Raw genomic sequence first — 20857 nt, 5'->3', positions numbered from 1 at the left:
CCTGACGTTTACAGGAAGGGTTTAGCCGTTTCATCTGCCATGTTAGCCTGGTGGATTCGTTTCACCATCCAGGAGTCCTTCCGTGTTTAGATGTCAGCCTATCACCCTGTATATCGTGGGTTCAAGGCACCAGGCGTCGGCAAAGCACGCCTGCAAGCTTGCGGATTCGTCCAGTCCGCATACATTCTTGAAGCCCTATAATTCCCACACTTCCACAGATGTGAGTCTGGGCAGGCGGACTCTGCAGGCCGCGGTGGCGCACTTGTAAGTAGCGGTTACACAGGGCCTGATCTGATGTTGCCCCCACCCAGGGACTGCTTTGGGACGTCCCACGGTCTGTGTCCCCCAATGAGGTGAAGGAGAAATGGGGATTTTCGTGTACTCACCGTAAAATCCTTTTCTCCGAGCCAATCATTGGGGGACACAGCTCCCACCCTGTTATTAGCTTATGCCTGTTTTTATAATTTGACATGCTATACTCTCATATATAATATGACATGCTATACGCTCATATGTTGTTATTGATCTCCTACTGCTTTTACACCGAACTGGTTATCTGAGAGCCAGCAGGAGGGTGTATACTGCAGGGGAGGAGCTAACTTTCTTTGTATCACTTAGTGTCAGCCTCCTAGTGGCAGCAGCATGCACCCACGGTCTGTGTCCCCCAATGAATGGTTCGGAGAAAAGGATTTTACGGTGAGTACACAAAAATCCCTATTTTGGTCTCATCTGACCACTGTAATTTCCTCTATACACTGGGGGTGCCTCCCACATGTCTTTTGGCAAACTCAAAACAAGCCTTACAATTTTTTTTTTGTGTAAGTAAAGCCTTTTTTCTGCCTACTTTTCCATAAAGGCCACCTTTATGGAGTGTACGGCTTATTTTGGTCGTATGGACATATACTCCAGTCTGTTTTTTTTGTGTTGTTCCAGTGCACACAAAAGAAACGTGTGTATAACAAAACATGTAAATTGCAATAATGTTCTGGGAGAAATACTTCATTTTTCTGGAACAATTTCAAGGGTCCCAAACATTGTGGCCACGACTGAATGTGTGTCTGTTTTCTATACATTAGTTGCATTTGCCTGATTATACATTGGCCTGATGAATGTCTATAAATCCATATCACCGCAGATTTAGTCGGCTCCGTTACCAATTCCCTATGTTGTAGTTCCAAAATATATATGCAAAGTCAGCGACATTCTTTCCTTGAGTGAACCATTAAAATGTGATTTCTGGTAATAAAAGGAAGTGCCTTTCACCTATACTTATCACAGAAAAGGCTTATTTAGCTTCAGTCCGTCAGTGCTGACTAGGATCCAGCTAGGTTGAAAAGAGCATGGCTTCAGTTACATCATTTTCTAAATGACGCAATGAATCTTCATTAGCTGTAAATCAACGTCAGGGTTAATAAAGAACGCCTTTTGATCACCGGCGCTGTTGTGTTCAGCCATGTGTACTCTCGGAGCACATTACATTACAAACTGCTGATTCCCTGCCAGTTCTCCCATGTTTATCTGGCTTATTCGGGGCACTTTGGCTGCTCTTTGCATCTTCTTCCAGATGGTGGATTTTTCTTCCCTCCAGTCCACTGAGCATTAGTGACCAAGAATGAAATGTTGCAGACAAGCTCGGATCTGGCTGCTGTTCACAAAGGGATTAATGTTCCACTTTGATGTTGTAAAAAGAGTAATAATCTGTTGGAGATAAATAATTTGTGTGTGTTCTGCAAAGTCAAGATAATGCCACATCGTTCTGTGAAATGTCGATATAAGGATTGTATCATGGGCAGAATAACCAGTGAAACATTGGTAGCATAAGGCTGGCTTTACACTTGCTGTATTTTTTCGGCCCGTTTTTGCAGGCCCAATGCATTTCTATGGGACCGCAAAAATTCGTAGGACCGCCGTACACTGTATGGCCGTGAGGGCCGTATTTACGGCTGTGAAAAAATATCTAGCTTGCTCTATATTTTTCACGGCTTATGGACACCGCCCCCATTGAAAATCAATGGGGCCGCAAAAACAACACAAGCTCGATTTTGCGGTGCACCATGACTTCCAGTTTTGCGGAACGCCGGTTTTTTTTTTTTCCCCCCCAATACTTTTTCCATAGTATTGGGAACCTGAAAAATGGCTATCCGCAAGATTTTTGCGGTCCGTTATCGCGGCAGACCGTAAAAATTGTGGCGATACGGCCCACAAAAAAGACCCGCAATATCGGGCCGCAAAAAACCCGTTAAGTGTAAAAGAAGCCTAAAAGGTATAATATAAATACATATATATTGCACTATCGTGCTATAGAATGTCAATGTGAAATATATCACATATGAATAGCAATAAGGCTTTTGAATATTAGGTAAAAAATGAATGAGCCGCTTTGCACAAAATTTGGCCAAATAATGTCTGCCCATCAACCAACGTCAAGGACTGATGGGTCCCTAACCAGTGTGAATACCTCTCTTAGGCTGATGTCTGAATTCCTGGGTGAATTCTCTTCATCTTTCATCCAGCACAATGTGCCACATCATGTCAGTCCACATCAAAGAAATCCCAGAATCAGTGATTGATACATGGAGCATCACTGATGCCACAATGTGATCTGTGGTGGTCCGTGAAGCTGCAGGATAACTGGCTGCATGGTCTTATAGGGGTTGCTTGCTTTCTAAAAGGCCAAATCGTGTTCTCTAGAGACTAAAGCAGCTGCCCCTTGATTTCGGTGTGTGTAAGGGTGGCACATGTGGATGCCTTTCTCTATAAGTGCTGGATATGTGGGGTTTTTTTAACACTTAAATGCTTGTATTTTGGGCTAAAAATCATTTTTGCCATTTGATTTCATTGAAAAAAATAAGTTGCACCGTTTTGTCTTCTGTAGCCTCAGGTAATGTTGTGCATTCAAAAACAAATAACGCCGCTTTGTTTTCTGAAGGTTTCATGCGACTGTGAATTCATTCTTGGAGAAGCAGAAGCCTGAAGTGGTGGAGCTGCACATCACTATGACCCCGGCCATGCTGGCTATACAGGCGTCCATCCTGGACATAATGAACGCTTGTCTGCGGGAGCTGAAACGCTACAATCCTGCGCTCGAGGTGGAAGATCTGTCCCTGGAGAACGCCATTGGCAGAGCCTTTGACAAGGTACCACATGTATATAATAATTGGTGGCACTAATATAGTAATAATCATATATTCATTGCCTATGGCTTCATTTGGACTTCGTGATATTGCAGGAAAGCAGAGCGATATTGTCAGATAATCTATAGTAGACCAGCAAACAAATTGCATTTTAACACCTTCATGACCTTACAATTTTTCGTTTCTTGTGGCTCCCGTCCAGCAGCCGCAGATTTCTGATATGGTCAATGCTCCAGGTCCTGTGAAACAATTCTCACAAACTCAAGTTATTATACATAAAGATCATCTCATAGAAATCTCCTTGCTATTTGGGGTATATTTTGGGTGACGGTTAATAGTGGTTGATTGGCCGAGAGTTATTTGTCCATGAGCTGTGTAGTGGCAATGGCCGGCCTGACAAAGGTTACCCATCTCCTTTGTTGTAATAGCCCTTCAGACACAAAACGGCAAACGAAAAATAACCATTAAGAATGTCATATACGGATGGGAATGTATTAAATATAAGTGGCAGGGATGAAAATAATTATTTTATTGCACCCCTAGCCACCATAGTTTGCTGCAACTGCAAGCATACATGTGTTTTGAAAGTAAGGAGCCTGCAGACACTGGTCAGAGACTCATCTCTCCTGAAAACAAAAGGATCATAGTGCCTGATTCTTGACATCACCTGTCGGGGGAAGAAGGGAGCCCCCATACTCCAGAAAATATTTAGTGGTTTTGGGCCGATATTGCTGTAATGAGTATGATCACTTTTAGTAGTGGCTGGCAACACTAGCTACAGTCTGCTGAAGCTGTCACTTATATAGAACTAAAGTTCCAATTGACCAGATGGTTATCGTCAGAATTTGAATAAAACTATGTATTGGACAAAAATGTAGCGGCTTTTAGCATTTTGGCTAGTCTCGGCCATTTTGAAAATTGGGGAGGGTTCAACCAGAAAGATAAAGAAACAGGAAATAAGAAAAGTCAACATCTTCGAAATATGGTGCTGGAGAAGGATGTTATCAATACCATGGATGGCGAGAAGAAAAAACCAATCAATTTTGGAACAAATCAAGCCAGACATGTCACTCTAAGCAAGGATCACCAAGCTAGAACTTGCCTAAATTTAACACATCGTACGAAGAGGGCAATCAGCGGAGAAGGACACCATGGTCAGAAGAATAGAAGGAGCAATGCGAAGACCAGCAACTCGATGGCTTGATAGAAACAAGATAACAGCGGAGAAGACCTTGGTGGACTTATCTAGGCTTGAACAACATCGATCTTCCTATAGAGCGTTCATCTTCGTCACCATGGCTCGAGATCGAGCTGGAGGCTGTTTAAATAATAAAAATAACCAGGAGGAGAGTGTTCAAGCGTGGCTGACAGATTCATCATCATTTATGCTACAAAGCATCTTACTACAGTGCACTGTTCAACAAGGCTGCTGTGCAAAACGCCATTCTTAATGAATCCAGGCCAAAAAGTGTGCAGTATAAGGGCTAAACGTTATAAAGCATTAATGCATGTGGTTTTGTTTTGTTCTCCTCTAGACAATACGTCATTACTTGGATCCCCTGTGGCATCAACTTGGAGCCAAAACAAAATCTTTGGTTCAGGATTTAAAAATCCTCCGCACACTGTTACAGTACCTCTCCCAGTACGACTGTGTGACTTTTCTGAACCTGTTGGAGTCGATGAGAGCCAGTGAAAAAGCATTTGGACAAAATTCAGGTGCATTCTCATATTAGACAGTTATTGGGTATTGTGGTTTCAGGACATCAAATTTTAGTTTTTTTTTGTTTTTCTTTTTACATTTAAAGCACCACTCCAGCGGTGCTGGAAAAAAAACTCGATGGAGTGGTGCTTTAAGAAAATATGTAATACTAGCTGAAGAACCCGGCGTTGGCTGGGCATAGTAAATATCTGTGGTTAGTTATAGCACCTCACTTCTCTTATTTTCCCCCTCACATCTCTCATTTTCTCCCTCACATCTCTCATTTTCCCCCTCACTCCTCTCATTCCCCCCTAACACTTGTCATTTCGACCTCACATCTGTCATTTTCCGATCACTCCACTATTTTCCCTCACTCCTCTCATTTTGCACTCACACCTTTTCATTTTCACCTCACACCTCTCATTTTCCCCTCAGTATATACATGTTTGTCATCTCCCTTATATATAGTATACACCTGTCATCTCCTGTATATACCTGTCATCTCCCCTGTATATAGTATATATCTGTATGTCATCTCCCCTGTAAATAGTATAAACCTGTTGTCATCTCCTCCTGTATATTTTATATACCTGTCATCTCCTCCTGTATATAGTATATACCTGTGTCATCTCCCCTGTATATAGTATATACCTGTGTCATCTCTCCTGTATATATGTGTCATCTCCCCTGTATATAGTATATATCTGTATGTCATCTCTCCTGTATATATTTGTGTGTCATCTCCCCTGTATATAGTATATACCTGTGTCATCTCCCCTGTACATAGTATATATCTGTATGTCATCTCCTCCTGTATATAGTATATATCTGTGTGTCATCTCCTCCTGTATTAGACCGCGTTCACACGTTATTTGCTCAGTATTTTTACCTCCGTATTTGTAAGCTAAATTGGCAGCCTGATAAATCCCCAGCCAACAGGAAGCCCTCCCCCTGGCAGTATATATTAGCTCACACATACACATAATAGACAGGTCATGTGACTGACAGCTGGCGTAGTTCCTATATGGTACATTTGTTGCTCTTGTAGTTAGTCTGCTTATTAATCAGATTTTTATTTTTGAATTATAATACCAGACTTGTGTGTGTTTTAGGGCGAGTTTCATGTGTCAAGTTGAGTGTGGCGACATGCATGTAGCGACTTTTGTGAGATGAGTTTTGTATGGTAACATGCGTGTAGCAACTTTTTGTGTGTCGAGTTGCATGTGACAGGTTAGTGTAGCAAGTTGTGTGCAGCAAGTTTTGCGCGTGGCGAGTTTTATGTGTGGTGCCTTTTGAGTATGTGCAAGTTTTGTGTGAGGCAACTTTTGCATGTGTTGCAACTTTTGTGCATGTGGCAATTTTTCTGTGTGTGCAAGTTTTGCGTGTGGCGAGTTTTCCATGAGGTGAGTTTGCACGTGTGGCGAGTTTTGCATGAGCCTAGTTTTGCATGTGGCGAATTTTGCACTTGGCGAGTTTTGAGCGGTGACTTTTGTGTTTCGACTTTTATGTGACGAGATTGGTGTATGTGTGGTGAAATGTGTGCTGAGGGTGATATGTTTTCAAGCACGTGGTAGTGTGTGGCGCATTTTGTGTGTGTGTTCATATCCCCGTGTGTGGTGAGTATCCCATGTCGGGGCCCCATCTTAGCAACTGTACGGTATATACTCTTTGGCGCCATCGCTCTCATTCTTTAAGTCCCCCTTGTTCACATCTGGCAGCTGTCAATTTGCCTCCAACACTTTTCCTTTCACTTCTTCCCCATTATGTAGATAGGGGCAAAATTGTTTGTTGAATTGGAAAGCGCGGGGTTAAAATTTCGCCTCCCAACATAGCCTATGACGCTCTCGGGGTCCAGACGTGTGACTGTGCAAAATTTAGTGGCATAATCAGCACATGAACAGAAATGTTAGCGAAAAATTGTGTTTTGAAGTTCAGTACATAAGTGGATTGGGGCCTGCCAGTTCTCTTCCAGGTCCTCCGCCTCACGCTGTATGTCCTGCCCTGCGCCACTCTGGTCTGGTTCAGTGACAGGTCGATGGCGCTGATACACCGGAGGGAATACAGCGTGGGGCTGAGGAGCTGTAAGAGCATCGCTACGCCCCAAGCACATCCAGACACATGGATACTGAGCTTCAAAACGTGATTTTTTGCTGCTAGAGCAATGCATTGGGGGTTATCAAGTATTTAACTTGCTTTTAAAGACCTAGACGTTTGTCAGGTTCCCTTTTAAAGAATATCTGTATATATTGAACAGTATTGGTTGCCTTTAAGCGCTTTATATGGTGCCATTCAGATGTGTATTTTTTTGCTTCCCTTTAAGGTTGGCTGTTTCTTGACTCGAGTACTTCCATGTTTGTTCATGCCCGAGGCCGGGTCTATAGAGCTCCTGACTCAAAATCTACCAAAAAATGTAAAACTGCTGAAACAAATGAGAAGCAGGGTAAGAAACGAAACTTCTTCCAACTCTTGTGTTCTTTTCAAATGCAACTTTTTTGTTCCGTAAATATGGCCGTATGAGGGCTTGTTTTTTTGCGGAATGTGTTGTACTTTTGAATGACGCCATTGTCCCCTCTATAATTTGTAAAGCGCTGCGGAATATGTTGGCGCTATATAAATAAAATTATTATTATTATTATTATTATTGATTTTACCATATAGAGGTACTGGAAAGCTGGGAAACAAATTCCAAATGCTTTGAATTTGCAAAAAAAGTGCAATTCCACAATAGTTTTTTAAGTTTTTTTTTTTTATTTACTATGTTTACTGTACTGTAAAACTGACATGGCGATATGATTCCCCAGGTAAGTACGAGTACGCTGATACCAAACTTGTATAGTTTTATTTTTTTATTTAGATGAACAGTTTTTCGTATTTGTAGTCATTTTCCGAGACCCCTAACGTTTTCGGGATCGGGGGCTGTGTGGGGGCTTTTTTTTTTTTGTGTCCTGTGCAGATATTTTATTTACCGTATATACTCGAGTATAAGCCGACCCGAGTATAAGCCGACCCCCCTTATTTTGCCACAAAAAACTGGGAAAACGTATTGACTCGAGTATAAGCCTAGGGTAGTAAATGCAGCAGCTACCGGTGAATTTAAAAAATAAAAATAGATGCTCCATATCGTTCATTATGGCCCCATAGATGCTCCTTATAAAGCTGTGCCACATATAATGCTGCATACCGTTCATTATGGCCCCATAGATGCTCCATATAAAGCTGTGCCCCATATATATTGCTCTGCACCGTTCATTATGGCCCCATAGATGCTCCATATAAAGATGTGCCCCATATAGAATGCTCTGTACCGTTCATTATGCCCCATAGATGCTCCATATAAAACTGTGCCATATAGAATGCTCTGCACCGTTCATTATGCCCCATAGATGCTCCATATAAAACTGTGCCACATATAATGCTCTGCACCGTTCATTATGCCCCATAGATGCTCCATATAAAACTGTGCCACATATAATGCTCTGCACCGTTCATTATGCCCCATAGATGCTCCATATAAAGCTGTGCCATATATAATGCTCTGCACCGTTCATTATGCCCCATAGATGCTCCATATAAAGCTGTGCCACATATAATGCTCTGCACTGTTCATTATGGCCCCATAGATGCTCCACATAAAGCTGTGCCATGTAGAATGCTCTGCACCGTTCATTATGGCCCCATAGATGCTCCATATAAAGCTGTGCCATATATAATGCACTGCACTGTTCATTATGGCTCCATAGATGCTCCATAGAAAGCTGTGCCCCATATATGCTCTGCACCGTTCATTATGGCCCCATAGATGCTCCATATAAAGCTGTGCCATATATAATGCACTGCACTGTTCATTATGGCTCCATAGATGCTCCATAGAAAGCTGTGCCATATATGCTCTGCACCGTTGATTATTGCCCCATAGATGCTCCACATAAAGCTGTGCCATATATAACGCTGCTGCTGCAATAAAAAAAAAATCACATACTCTCCTCTCTTGCTCAGGACGCCGGCGCTGTCAATATTTACCTGCTCCTCGTGTGGCTCCGTCTCCAGCACTGACGCTCAGCAGAGGGCGCGCACTGACCACATCACCGCACCCTCCGACCTGAGCGTCACTGCCAGAGGACGCTGCAGACGGAGCCGCACCGGAGCGAGGAGCAGGTAAATATCGCGCAGCTCTCCCCTCCCCGTATACTTACCTGTTCCCGGCGCGGTCTCTGCTGTCCCTGCTTCTCCCGGCGCTGCATCTTCCTGTATTGAGCGGTCACAGTTACCGCTCATTTTCCGTCATGAATATGCGGCTCCACCTCTATGGGAGGTGGAGCCGCATATTCATTTCTGTAATGAGCCGGTACCATGTGACCGCTCAATACAGGAAGAAGATGCAGCGCTGGGACTGCAGGGACCGTGTCGGAGCAGGTAAGTATTATTAGACAGCCCCCGCTCCCCCTCCCCTGCCGACCCCTGTGTATGACTCGAGTATAAGCCGAGAGGGGGACTTTCAGCCCAAAAAAATGGGCTGAAAATCTCGGCTTATACTTGAGTATATACGGTAATACAAATTTGGGCTACATACAATGTTCTGATCTCTTCTTATTCCGTTTTATTGAAGTGTTGTAGCAGCCAAAAACAACATAATTCTGGCATTTGATTTTTTTTTTTTCCTCATCACGCCATTTACCGATCGGATTAATTTATTTTATATTTTGAACGGACTTTTTTTTTAAATTGGCGGTACCAAATATGTGTAATTTATTTTTTAATGGGGCAAAAGGGGAGTAATGTAAACTTTAAAAAAACATTTTTTTTCTTCTTTTTAAACTTTTTTTTTACATTTTTGTTTACTGTCTTTAATAGTCCCCTTGAGATGATCGCAGCTTCAAGTCTACTAGCAGGGCTTCAGCAGATCAGCATTCACAGGAGGATCGTTATGACAGACACAGGGGTCATCAGCAGACACCCAGCTGTCATGGCAATCCATCAGCGCCCCAAGATCACATGACCGGCACAATGATGAGTAGGAGGAACGACCCTCTTCCTGCTGTTAAAGGCACTTGATGGTTGATTAAATCAACCATCAAGTGCGGGGAAAGATGCGGGCTCGACGTGTGTGCTCTCATCAGAGGCACGGACTCTACCTACAACTCTCATAGACTTACATTGTGTTGTGACTTCCGGATTGCCCAGCAAACAGTGGAGCGATCCCGGAGGTCACAATCTGCAGAAGACGACCAGATTTCAACATTTAAATACATTTTTTAATATTGCTGATTTCCTCTTTAACTTGCGCTGCCATATTATTCCGTACCCCACCTGCACTGCAGAGCTGATTGGGGTCTGCTTAGAACAGGCAGCTCCTGCGTCCTCTTGGCACCCAGCATTCACATGATCACTAGTAATCATAAGTACTTGACTCCCACCTGTTCTGCTCACCGCTGCCTCTGTCCCCCTCTGGTCTCCTTTACTGTCTCATTGCGGGCAGTCATGTGACTTCTGCAGTTAGTCAGTGCCCATTGATTGCTCGCAGTGGTGATGTTTTATCTAATCCAAAAAAGACTGTTTACTAGGACTTTCTTCTGGCTCCGACGACTTGTGACCGCTGCAGCCAGTCAGTGGCAATTGGTTGGCTGAATCTGTCAAGTGCCCAACAGAAAAGGAATCTGGAAGAAAGCGCTGATTTATAAAATAAAAAGTTATGCATTTACTGAACTGTTTTTCTTACCCATTAGCACACACACTTTTTGGTACAAAACATAAATGACTTGTTTTGTCTGACTTTTGTCTCCTTTTTCTAATTCATTTTATCAGATGGAAAGCGTGAGCTGGTGCTAGAGAGCAACCCCAAGTGGGAAGCTTTGAGCGAGGTTCTGAAAGAGATTGACAAGGAGAACAAGAACAGCGATGCTCTAGGCGGGCCAAGTAAGATCGACGTATGCAAAAATCTGATGGTTTAATTTTGTGTGCTCGTGTGTCTTAGAATTGGTAAGATACTGCATGGATTGCAGTAACCTCCACTGCACTGTATTTTAGGTGTGAACATGGCCGTATATTTGATTGCATTTTTTTCTAGCTATGTTATTCCCCTTGTATTCCTCAGTACTACAGGAAACACCTTTTGCTTACATCTCATAATCCTTGTGTAAATCTAGGAGTGGGAAACAGAGCGCAATAGGGTGATACCGGATGGAGGGAGAGTGCTGGTTAGGCTAACCTGGTAGTCTTGTTACGGGCACAACTCCTATGTAGGCATGAAGAAAAGTAACTGAGGCCCCGTGGCTGGTGGACAAATCCTCAAAGGAGATATTGGATCCAGTTGGTTAAACACGTAGGTGGGCTGCGCTGCTGGAGTAAATCAATTCTCTAGAAAACACGATGAACAAAGGCTTCTAATTCGCATGGCGTTTCACATCGTAGCGGTGCCTTTTTTAAGTGAAAAAAAACAAACAAATGTCATAACCCTTACCACATTCATTTGATGGTCTCCAATCCTGAACCAAGGTGTCTCACTCTAGTTTATATTAACCTGAACCATGCGTGATCAGACTAAAACCTATCTTAGGTAAAATCCTCCTTCGAACAGGATATTGTACCAAAGTTATGCCTGTCATGTATTTATCAAAACCTTGGCCAAAATGCGGAAGCAGTGTGTGAAAAATAAAGTACTCCCTTACTGCTTCCATAGGAGTTAATGTGAACCTGACATCAGAATTTTGCCTGTTGCTAATCCCAGGTAAGATTAATGCTGGTGGGTGTGGACCCACTGTACCAAGGGCTGGGATTACCCTCGAGGGGTTGGGACTATGCGACTACCTGCTTTTTGCTAAGGTCTCTGGGGGTGAGGTTAGGCTTGGCTGCAGGTAGTCATCAGGTACCACTCCAGAGCACTCCCCAGGTCTGCGGCACCTGACTGGAGGGTCAGTGGCATGGACGCATGGTCAGACGGGCCGAGCTCATGAGTGCAGAGATCAGGTAGGACGAGACAACTAGCTATGCAGTGCAATACAGAAGACAGCATACACATGAACAAAAGGGGTAGGAACCAAATGTTCGAGCTGCCTTTTATATGGAGTCTGCTTGCTTGGCATATGCCGAGAGTGCAAAATCTCAGCAGGACCCAGCTGGGTTAAATTCCTGCAGAGACAGGCCGTGCCCCCCTAAGGCCAGATGGAACCACCATGCTTCCATGCTTTAGTAGCAGTGTCCAGGAATGCAGCAGGAAATAATCCTCAGCAAACTGACCTGATGCTAGGAGACGCCGCATGGTGACCATGGTGAGAGGGGCTTCGTTGAGAAGGCACACGGTTTATCGCCGTGACAGACATCAGCGAGGATCTCGGACAAGCAATTGTTGCTGACCATCAATCTAGATAAGGCCATTTCCAAACAATTTAGAACTCATAATTCTACAGTGAGAAAGATTATTCACAAGTATAAAACATTCAAGACAGTTGATAATCTTCCAGGGAATGGATGTCCCAGCAAATTCACCCCAAGGTCAGACTGCAAAGCTCAGAGAAATTGCAAAAAAAAGAGCTACAGCTCAGACTCTTTAGAATCTGGAAGATAATTCTGCCCCCAGATCTGATTCTACATGAAGGGGGAGTTACCAGTGGGATGTGTGATGGCCGCTCTTTTCTCCTGATTTCACTGCAGTGCTGTGTGCAATTATACCTGACACATCTGCAGGTTCCTCTCTGCTCCAGTTTCCAACTGTTCGCAGCAGCTCATTCCTCAGTGACCAGCGGTGACATCATTGACGTTACTTCTGGTCACTGAGGCTGCTTTCCCAGTTGGGCCCCTGAACTGCGGGGACCTCTGTGAGAAAGTCTCACGTTGCAGTGGTGAGTTCACCCCGGTTCACTGGTAGAAATTTCTCATTGATGACCTCAATGATGTAACAGCTGGTCACCGATGCTGCGCTCGCAGCAGCTCATTCCTCAGCGGTTCTCAGCCTGGAAAAAGGAAAAGTGTGTTGTTTTTTATTTTAAGTAAAAGACTTTATTCTGGCTATGTGTTTATTTACAATATAACTATGGGATTAGTAATTATAGATGCCTCTCTGTTACTAATCCGTGGGCTTGATATCACCGGACAATACAAAGGTGACATCAACCCCAAAAATATGAACCCCACTTGCCACCGCCACAGGGCAAGTGGGAAGAGCTGGGCAAAGCGCAAGAATTGGCACATTGAATAGATGCACCTTTTTGGGGAGGCTGCGGGCTGCTATTTCTCTATCGCCTTTCATTGGGGGACACAGGAACCATGGGTGTATGCTGCTGCCACTAGGAGGCTGACACTATGCAAATAAAAAAGTTAGCTCCTCCTCTGCAGTATACACCCCACCGACAGGAAGTAGGATATTCAGTTTAGCTTAGTGTCAGTAGGAGGTGGACACGGGTCTTTCATTAGACCCTTATCTACCTCAATGTGCGTCGTTTCTTTTCAGGTTTTCCGGAAGGGATACAGGGTGAGCAGTCACACCTGTAGTCCCACAATGCGGACTATGAGTACGGCGTGTACTGCCACCCCGTATCCTCATAGATCCCTCTCCAGGACCAAGATCCTAGCACACAAGCGTGCTCAGAAGTCCGGTCCTGGCTCCGTCCCCCACCCACTCGCCCACCAGAGCCTGTCGGTTGGAGGTGACGAGGACGTCCATCAGCAGCTCCATGGACGGCTCATTCCCCTCAGGTTAGTAACGGCGTGGGATGTTTAGGTGAGTATTTTCCCATGCTCCCTTTTCCCAGATCACTCGCAGTGTGGGGGAGCAGAGGTCCCTGAGGCACGATTTTTACCTTATATGTTAGGAATCCCAGAATAGCATCGCAGCCAGTCAGGCAGCAGCGCTCCCTTCTGAGCTGCGGTGATGGCAGGCTAGGGACGCTGGTTCTGTCTCTTCTTCGGCCGCAGTGCTCTCTCTGCATCAGCGCGACACTCTGACAGTCTGCCGCGCCGCTTCCCCCTGGGCCGCACTGCTCGGCGGCCACATTGTTTTTCTGTTCCTGCGCGGCGGCCTTGGCAGACTGCCGCGCTGCTTAGTCCCTGCGGCGTACTGCTCCGGCGCCGCGACTCTCTTCTCCGGCGGCGCCGGCCTCTAATTTAGGTTCCGGCTCCGGCCGGGGCCTACTTCCGGCGCCGCGACCCGACTCTTCGTTCCCTCGGGCGGCCCTGGCAGGCTGCCGCACGGCTCTGCGGCGCACTGTTCCGGGGCCGTGGCCTCTTCTTCCAGCGCGCCGGCCTCTAATTTAAGTCCCGGCTTCTGCCGGGGCCTACTTCCGGTACCACGCTCCTCCACTTCCGGTTTCTTCGGGCGGGCTTTCTCCCGCCCGACAAACTGTGCCCTGCACTCTCCGCCCACCGGCACCATCCTGACTGACTCCGCCTCTTCTTCCACGTCGCACAGGACAGAAGTTTTTTCCACACATGACCCGCACTTTTTGTCAAAGAGCTCCGCAGTGTGCTTTCTTCACAGCACACCATCTGCGCGGATTGCAGCACCAGAGGTCGCAGGGCAGGAGCTCCACTCATTTTCTCCGGAGATCCACGCAAGCGGGACATCCAGGCCGGCAGTATCCTGTTATCCGTTTTCTCGTCTGCCGTGAGTAGCTCTGCACTGCAGATTGACACCCCCCTCTGTCCCACTGTCCCCTAATCCACTGGCATTTTCTTCAGGGACGTCTCCAACATGTCTAACTCTAAAGGGGGCCGCTCTCGTCCTTACCGCTCTGTCAGGCCTATAGCAATCCGATTGTTCCCACCGCTCAGGATCCCCCGGCTGATCCGCCCGAGAGTGATACCCCCATCCCAGGCTGGGCTTCCGCTCTGTCACAATCAATGGCCGACCTAAGTCCGGTGTCTCAAACTTTGGTGTCCGTGCTGGATCGGCTACCCCTGCAGAACCCCGCAGTAGCCAGCGGGTCGCAGGACGCTCCGTCCGAACCCTCCATGGCTAGCCGCAAAGGTCCAGACAGGAACGACGGTCTGAGTCCTCTTCTCGCTCCATCTCGCCACTCGGTCCTCCTCTGCGGTCGGCGTCCTCCCGATCCTCCTCCCCTGAGGCAAGGCGTTCTCTGATGCGCCTTCGGAGGATGTTTTGGAGCTGGATTCGAACCAAATCGCTACCATGAGGGATATGGTTCAGAATCTCATTGGGGCGATAAATCTAACTTGTGACATCAAGGAGTCCTCTACGAAACCCGCAGATCAGGCGGTTTCGTTTAGACGGGCTAAACCACCTTCCAAGTTTTTCGCTCCTCACCCGGAATTCGAGGAGATTATGACCAGAGAAAGAGAACCTGACCAGACGCTTTCAGAGAAGAAAGCGACTTGGCGTTTTATATCCTTTTCCTCCGGAGCTCACCGCTAATTGGACTGTCTCCCCTTCGTTGGACCCTCCAGTTTCCAGACTGTCCACCAACACAGTCCTCCCACTGTCCGGCGGAGCATCTCTGAAGGATTCTAACGATAGTCATAGAATCTTTTGTGAAATCAGCCTTTGAAGCGGCCTCAGCTAGTCTTTGCCCGGCATTTGCTTCCACTTGGGTTTCAAAATCCATTTCCAAATGGGCCAAACAGCTCCGTCAGGGCATTCTGGACGGGGTTCCATCCGGACAGCTGGCGGAACTTGCCAACCAGATTTCTCAAGCGGGTGAATATCTGGTCTCCGCCTCCCTGGACGCCGCGTCTTGTGCGGCTCAGGCGTCCAGCAACGCAGTTGCCATCCGCCGAACAGTTTGGCTTAAGGCCTGGCAGGCGGATTGGTCTTCTAAAAAGTCCCTTAGCAGCCTGCCTTTTCAGGGGTCTCGTCCCTTTGGTTCTAAGCTAGACCAAATTATTAAGGACGCTACAGGGGGCATGAGTTCCCTTCTTCCCCAGACCAAGCCTTGATGCCCTCCTAGACGTTAATTTCGGTCTTTTCGGCGCTTCGCGGCATCAAATTCCTTCTCCCAGCAGCAACAGAGGCCACAAGCCCGTCAAGAGAAGAAGACTGTATCCTTTAGGCCCACTCCTTCCTGGCGTCCTCGCTACTCACAAAAGAACCACTCAAAGCAAATAGTATCAGGATCCTAGAGAACAACCAAAAAACCAAAACGCAACAAGGATCCTTAAAATATAACTTTTAATATTTAAAGCTAAAAAAGTTTGTTCCAATATATGCAACAAAGGTATTACAAGTTATAACCCATGAAAGTCAGATACAAACTACCTTACCCTGTCTGGTAGCCTATTCTCAATCACTACCTGACAGCGGAGGTTGGCACCCTAAGTTTCTGCGGTAGGCGCCCCCGCTCCTCGACGACCGGCCCTAGTAGCCCTAAATAGACCCTATATTCCCTAAAAAAGACGTGTCAAATCTATCCACCCCAGAAAAAATGAAAGAAATATACAAAATCAAAACACTACACAAATGAAAGTAGAAAAAAAAAAAAAATAAATATAGCAGAAAAACAGAAAAAAAAAAAAAAAATCTTTTTTCTTGATCCGTCGAATCAGAGAGTCCCTTAAATAGGGATATTTAGAAATGTCACTGCCAAAGGGGTAGAAATAACACCCATGTCTCTTTAATCCAGAAAGATATCAGCGGGCCACACCATCACATATATATACTTCAGGGTGATCATGTGCTTCTGTACATTCAATGATGTTTCCCAAAAAGGGACATATCCAGTATAAATACCCCCCAAAGAATGAAAGAATTATAAAAAAAAAAAAAAAACTACAAAAATAAAAATAAAAAATGAAAAAAATAAACACAGCAAAAAAACACAATTGTTGTCTGCCAGAGGAAAAAAGTCCCTTAAAGGGAAATAGTCCAAAATCACATCCCAATAAGTACAAATACCAATGTCTCGTTTATCCATAAAATATCAGCGAGCCACTCCATCCCGTATATTTTTGCAAGAAAAAAATAATAATAAGTATAATCCAGAAAATAAATCCAAAATCAGTCCAATGACTCCCAAATAAATGGATTTCACAAGAGGACAGTGGCCCACCTCATACCAGAGACATCCCAGCAAAAAGAAAAAACAGAGGACCATCAAAGCCGGTTGAAAAAGTTGTCCCAAAGACACCCCATAGTTCAATACTGTATCCAACGCTTCTACTCATCTGCGTCCCAGAGGCGTTGTGGGTGGTGATGCGATCATCCAGCTCCGTTAAGACTTCTGCCGGGATGTCCTCCCTATTCTGCCCGACGCGTTTCCCCCCCGTGAAAATCCTGGGGGTTCATCAGGGGACATGGATCAATGCCACAGAGATATCAAGATGTCCCCTGATGAACCCCCAGGATTTTCACGGGGGGGAAACGCGTCGGGCAGAATAGGGAGGACATCCCGGCAGAAGTCTTAACGGAGCTGGATGATCGCATCACCACCCACAACGCCTCTGGGACGCAGATGAGTAGAAGCGTTGGATACAGTATTGAACTATGGGGTGTCTTTGGGACAACTTTTTCAACCGGCTTTGATGGTCCTCTGTTTTTTCTTTTTGCTGGGATGTCTCTGGTATGAGGTGGGCCACTGTCCTCTTGTGAAATCCATTTATTTGGGAGTCATTGGACTGATTTTGGATTTATTTTCTGGATTATACTTATTATTATTTTTTTCTTGCAAAAATATACGGGATGGAGTGGCTCGCTGATATTTTATGGATAAACGAGACATTGGTATTTGTACTTTATTGGGATGTGATTTTGGACTATTTCCCTTTAAGGGACTTTTTTCCTCTGGCAGACAACAATTTTGTGTTTTTTTGCTGTGTTTATTTTTTTCATTTTTTATTTTTATTTTTGTAGTTTTTTTTTATTTTTATTTTTTTTTATTTTTTATATTTTTCATTCTTTGGGGGGTATTTATACTGGATATGTCCCTTTTTGGGAAACATCATTGAATGTACAGAAGCACATGATCACCCTGAAGTATATATATGTGATGGTGTGGCCCGCTGATATCTTTCTGGATTAAAGAGACATGGGTGTTATTTCTACCCCTTTGGCAGTGACATTTCTAAATATCCCTATTTAAGGGACTCTCTGATTCGACGGATCAAGAAAAAAGATTTTTTTTTTTTTTTTGTTTTTCTGCTATGTTCATTTTTTTTTTTTTTTTTTTTCTACTTTCATTTGTGTAGTGTTTTGATTTTGTATATTTCTTTCATTTTTTCTGGGGTGGATAGATTTGACACGTCTTTTTTAGGGAATATAGTGTCTATTTAGGGCTATTAGGGCCAGTCGTCGAGGAGCGGGGGCGCCTACCGCAGAAACTTAGGGTGCCAACCTCCGCTGTCAGGTAGTGATTGAGAATAGGCTACCAGACAGGGTAAGGTAGTTTGTATCTGACTTTCATGGGTTATAACTTGTAATACCTTTGTTGCATATATTGGAACAAACTTTTTTAGCTTTAAATATTAAAAGTTATATTTTAAGGATCCTTGTTGCGTCCTCGCTACTCCCAGGGTAGATCCTCCAGGTCCAGGACTGGAAGAACCACCTCCGCATGACTCTCGGCTAGTAGTCAACCCACCTCCCAGGCTGGGCGGCCGTCTCCACTTCTTCAGGGACGTCTGGATCTCCTCGGTGGAGGACGCATGGGTCAGGGAAGTTGTATCCTCGGGATACAAGATAGAGTTCGTTTCACGACCCCGGGATCATTTCTTTGAATCCCGACCTCCAAGAGACCCCGCTCTAGTTCCGGGTTTCTTCGCAGCCATCGAGTCTCTCCTCAAAGCCGGGGTAACCGTTCCCGTCCCAGAAAAAGAACGGTTCAATGGTTCACAGGCTTCTCTTCGAATATCTATGTACCGGAAGAGAACGACAAGTTTCGTCCCAGTCCGGATCTCAAATTGCTGAACAGGAAGTTTCGTCTGAGACATTTCAGGATGAAATTCCCTCGTTCAGTAATCGCTTCCATAGAGGCTCAGGAATTTCGGTTTCAGGCTCCCGAAAGTCTATCCATCTTCCCCGACACTCTAGCCTTTGCGGTTGGCTCGTCAACAGGAAGAAGTCCCGTCTTGTTCTTTCTCAGCGCCTCGTATTTCTGGGCACGTTCTTCGACACTTGTCGGACCAGAGTCTTCCTTCCTGAAGACAAGATATCCCCCCTTTGTCGGAAAGTTCGCTTGCTCCAGGGTTCTCGGCTCCCCTCCTTTCCGATGGACCATAAAGGTCCTAAGGAGGTTGGTTGCAACATCGGAAGCGATTTTCCCTTCGCCTGTTTCATTCAAGACTTCTTCAGCAGGCTATCCTATCACAGGGGGACAAGCCTGTCTTCTCCCTGCATCGTCCGATCCAGCTATCTCCCGGGTCAAACGGTTCCTCGACTGGTGGCCGAGGTCACTTCTCTTATCCCAGAGCAGATCCTTCACAGCATATCCTTCCTTCCAGTTTCCTGGCAGGTGGTGACAACAGCCTGCCCGGCTGAGGCGCGGGGCTTTGTCACCTGTTCTTTTCAGGGTTGTTGGTCGGCGCAGGAGTCCTCTCTGCCGATCAATGTCCTCGATCATCTTTCTGTCTTTCCTTCACTGGGTAAGGATTCTCAGGAGCCTGCCAATTCGAATCCAGACAGACAATGCCACAGCAGTGGCATATGTCAACCACCAGGGGTGGACTCGGAGTTCTCTGGCCTCGGCCGAGGTTCCAGGATCCTACTTTGGACAGAGGCAACGGTCCTGGTGAGATCCACAGTGCATTTCCGTGGCGTGGACATTTAGGCCGCCGACTTCCTCAGCCACGAGGGTCTCGCGGCAGGGGAATGGTCCTTCAGGAGGTCTCCTATCGGATTGCTCTTCGATGGAGGACTCCGGAGGTGTACCTCACGGCGTCCCGATTTAACAGGAAGGTCCCTCGGGTCGTCCCAAGGTCCCGCGTTCCTCTCGCAGTGGTATTGGCACTCTGGCCATTCCTTGATCGCAGTTCGTGCTCCCCTATCGGTTCCCACCCCTTCCTTTGCTTTCCAAGCTGTCGAAAAAGATTAAGGCGGAACGGGTGCCGGTTATTCTGATCATCCCGGATTGGCCCAGGAGTTCTTGGTTTGCGGGGATCGTCAACCTTCTCGCGGACGCCCCCTGGCGCCTTCCAGACAGACCTGATCTGCTGTCTCGGGGTCCGATCTGCCACCCGAATTATCTGTCGCTCAGTTTAACGGTGCGGCTGTGGACACCATAGTTCTAAGAGCGTCCGGCCTTTCGGCCCGGATGAGTCACACTATAATCCAGGCTAGGAAGCCTTCGTCTTCCAGGATCTACTATTGTACCTGGAAGGCTTACTTTCGTTGGTGCGAGTCCAACCGCTTTTCACCTATGTTCTTCTCCCTGCCTTTCATTTGGTTTTCCTTCAGGCAGGACTGGATTGGGGCTTCAATCTAGTGCCCTAAAGGGCCAGGTTTCTGCGCTCTTCTTCTTTTTCAGAAGATGTTATCTTCTCAGCCACAGGTTAAGACTTTCCTTCAAGGAGTAGCCCTCTCTGTCCCCCCGTACAGAGCCTCTGTGGATTCATGGGATTTAACCCCTTAATGACCGCCAATACGCCTTTTAACTGACCTTACATATAAGAGAAAATCATCCCCATACAGGTATCAATCCGGCATCTGTTGGTTGTACACTATAGCTGACAACTTTCTGCATCAGCCACGATCAGTGTTTGCACCGTCCAAATCTGTTTAACCCCTTAGATGCTGCTGTAAATAGTGACTACATCATTATATATGGTTAACAGAGTGTGGGGGCTCCCTCTTTATCCCAATTGGTGCCCTCAGATCATGATTTTGTGGTCCTGATGTTTGCCATGACAATTCATGACCAAATAGCGGCCTTAGAGTCTGCCGGGTGTAGTAATCTGTTCAGAAGTTAGAGGCATTTAGGTGGTAAAAATGCACATTTTCATTTTTGTCATACCACTTTGCATTAATTCCTGTAAAGCACCTGAAGGGTTAATAAATTACCTGACAGCAGTTTTTTATATGTCAGGGGGTGCTGTTTTTAAAATGGTATCACGTTTGGGGGTTTCCCAATATATGAGACCCCTAAAGTCA

The 20857-nt window shown here is 45.7% G+C and overlaps 1 protein-coding gene across 1 annotated transcript in view; it reads left to right on the top strand.

Annotated features, from left to right (window-relative positions):
- The window catches only part of ERCC4 (ERCC excision repair 4, endonuclease catalytic subunit), a 58563-nt gene that overhangs the window by 26473 nt on the left and 11233 nt on the right, over nucleotides 1-20857 (top strand). Inside the window, exons 4-7 of the mRNA XM_069734079.1 lie at nucleotides 2930-3137; nucleotides 4670-4850; nucleotides 7154-7273; nucleotides 10636-10746. Of these exons, the coding sequence (XP_069590180.1) occupies nucleotides 2930-3137; nucleotides 4670-4850; nucleotides 7154-7273; nucleotides 10636-10746 (620 nt within the window). The remainder of the gene's footprint in view (nucleotides 1-2929; nucleotides 3138-4669; nucleotides 4851-7153; nucleotides 7274-10635; nucleotides 10747-20857) is intronic.

The sequence above is a fragment of the Ranitomeya imitator genome, chromosome 7 (assembly GCF_032444005.1).
Source record: "Ranitomeya imitator isolate aRanImi1 chromosome 7, aRanImi1.pri, whole genome shotgun sequence".
Taxonomy (NCBI): domain Eukaryota; kingdom Metazoa; phylum Chordata; class Amphibia; order Anura; family Dendrobatidae; genus Ranitomeya; species Ranitomeya imitator.
This window is presented reverse-complemented; position numbering and strand designations above follow the sequence as displayed.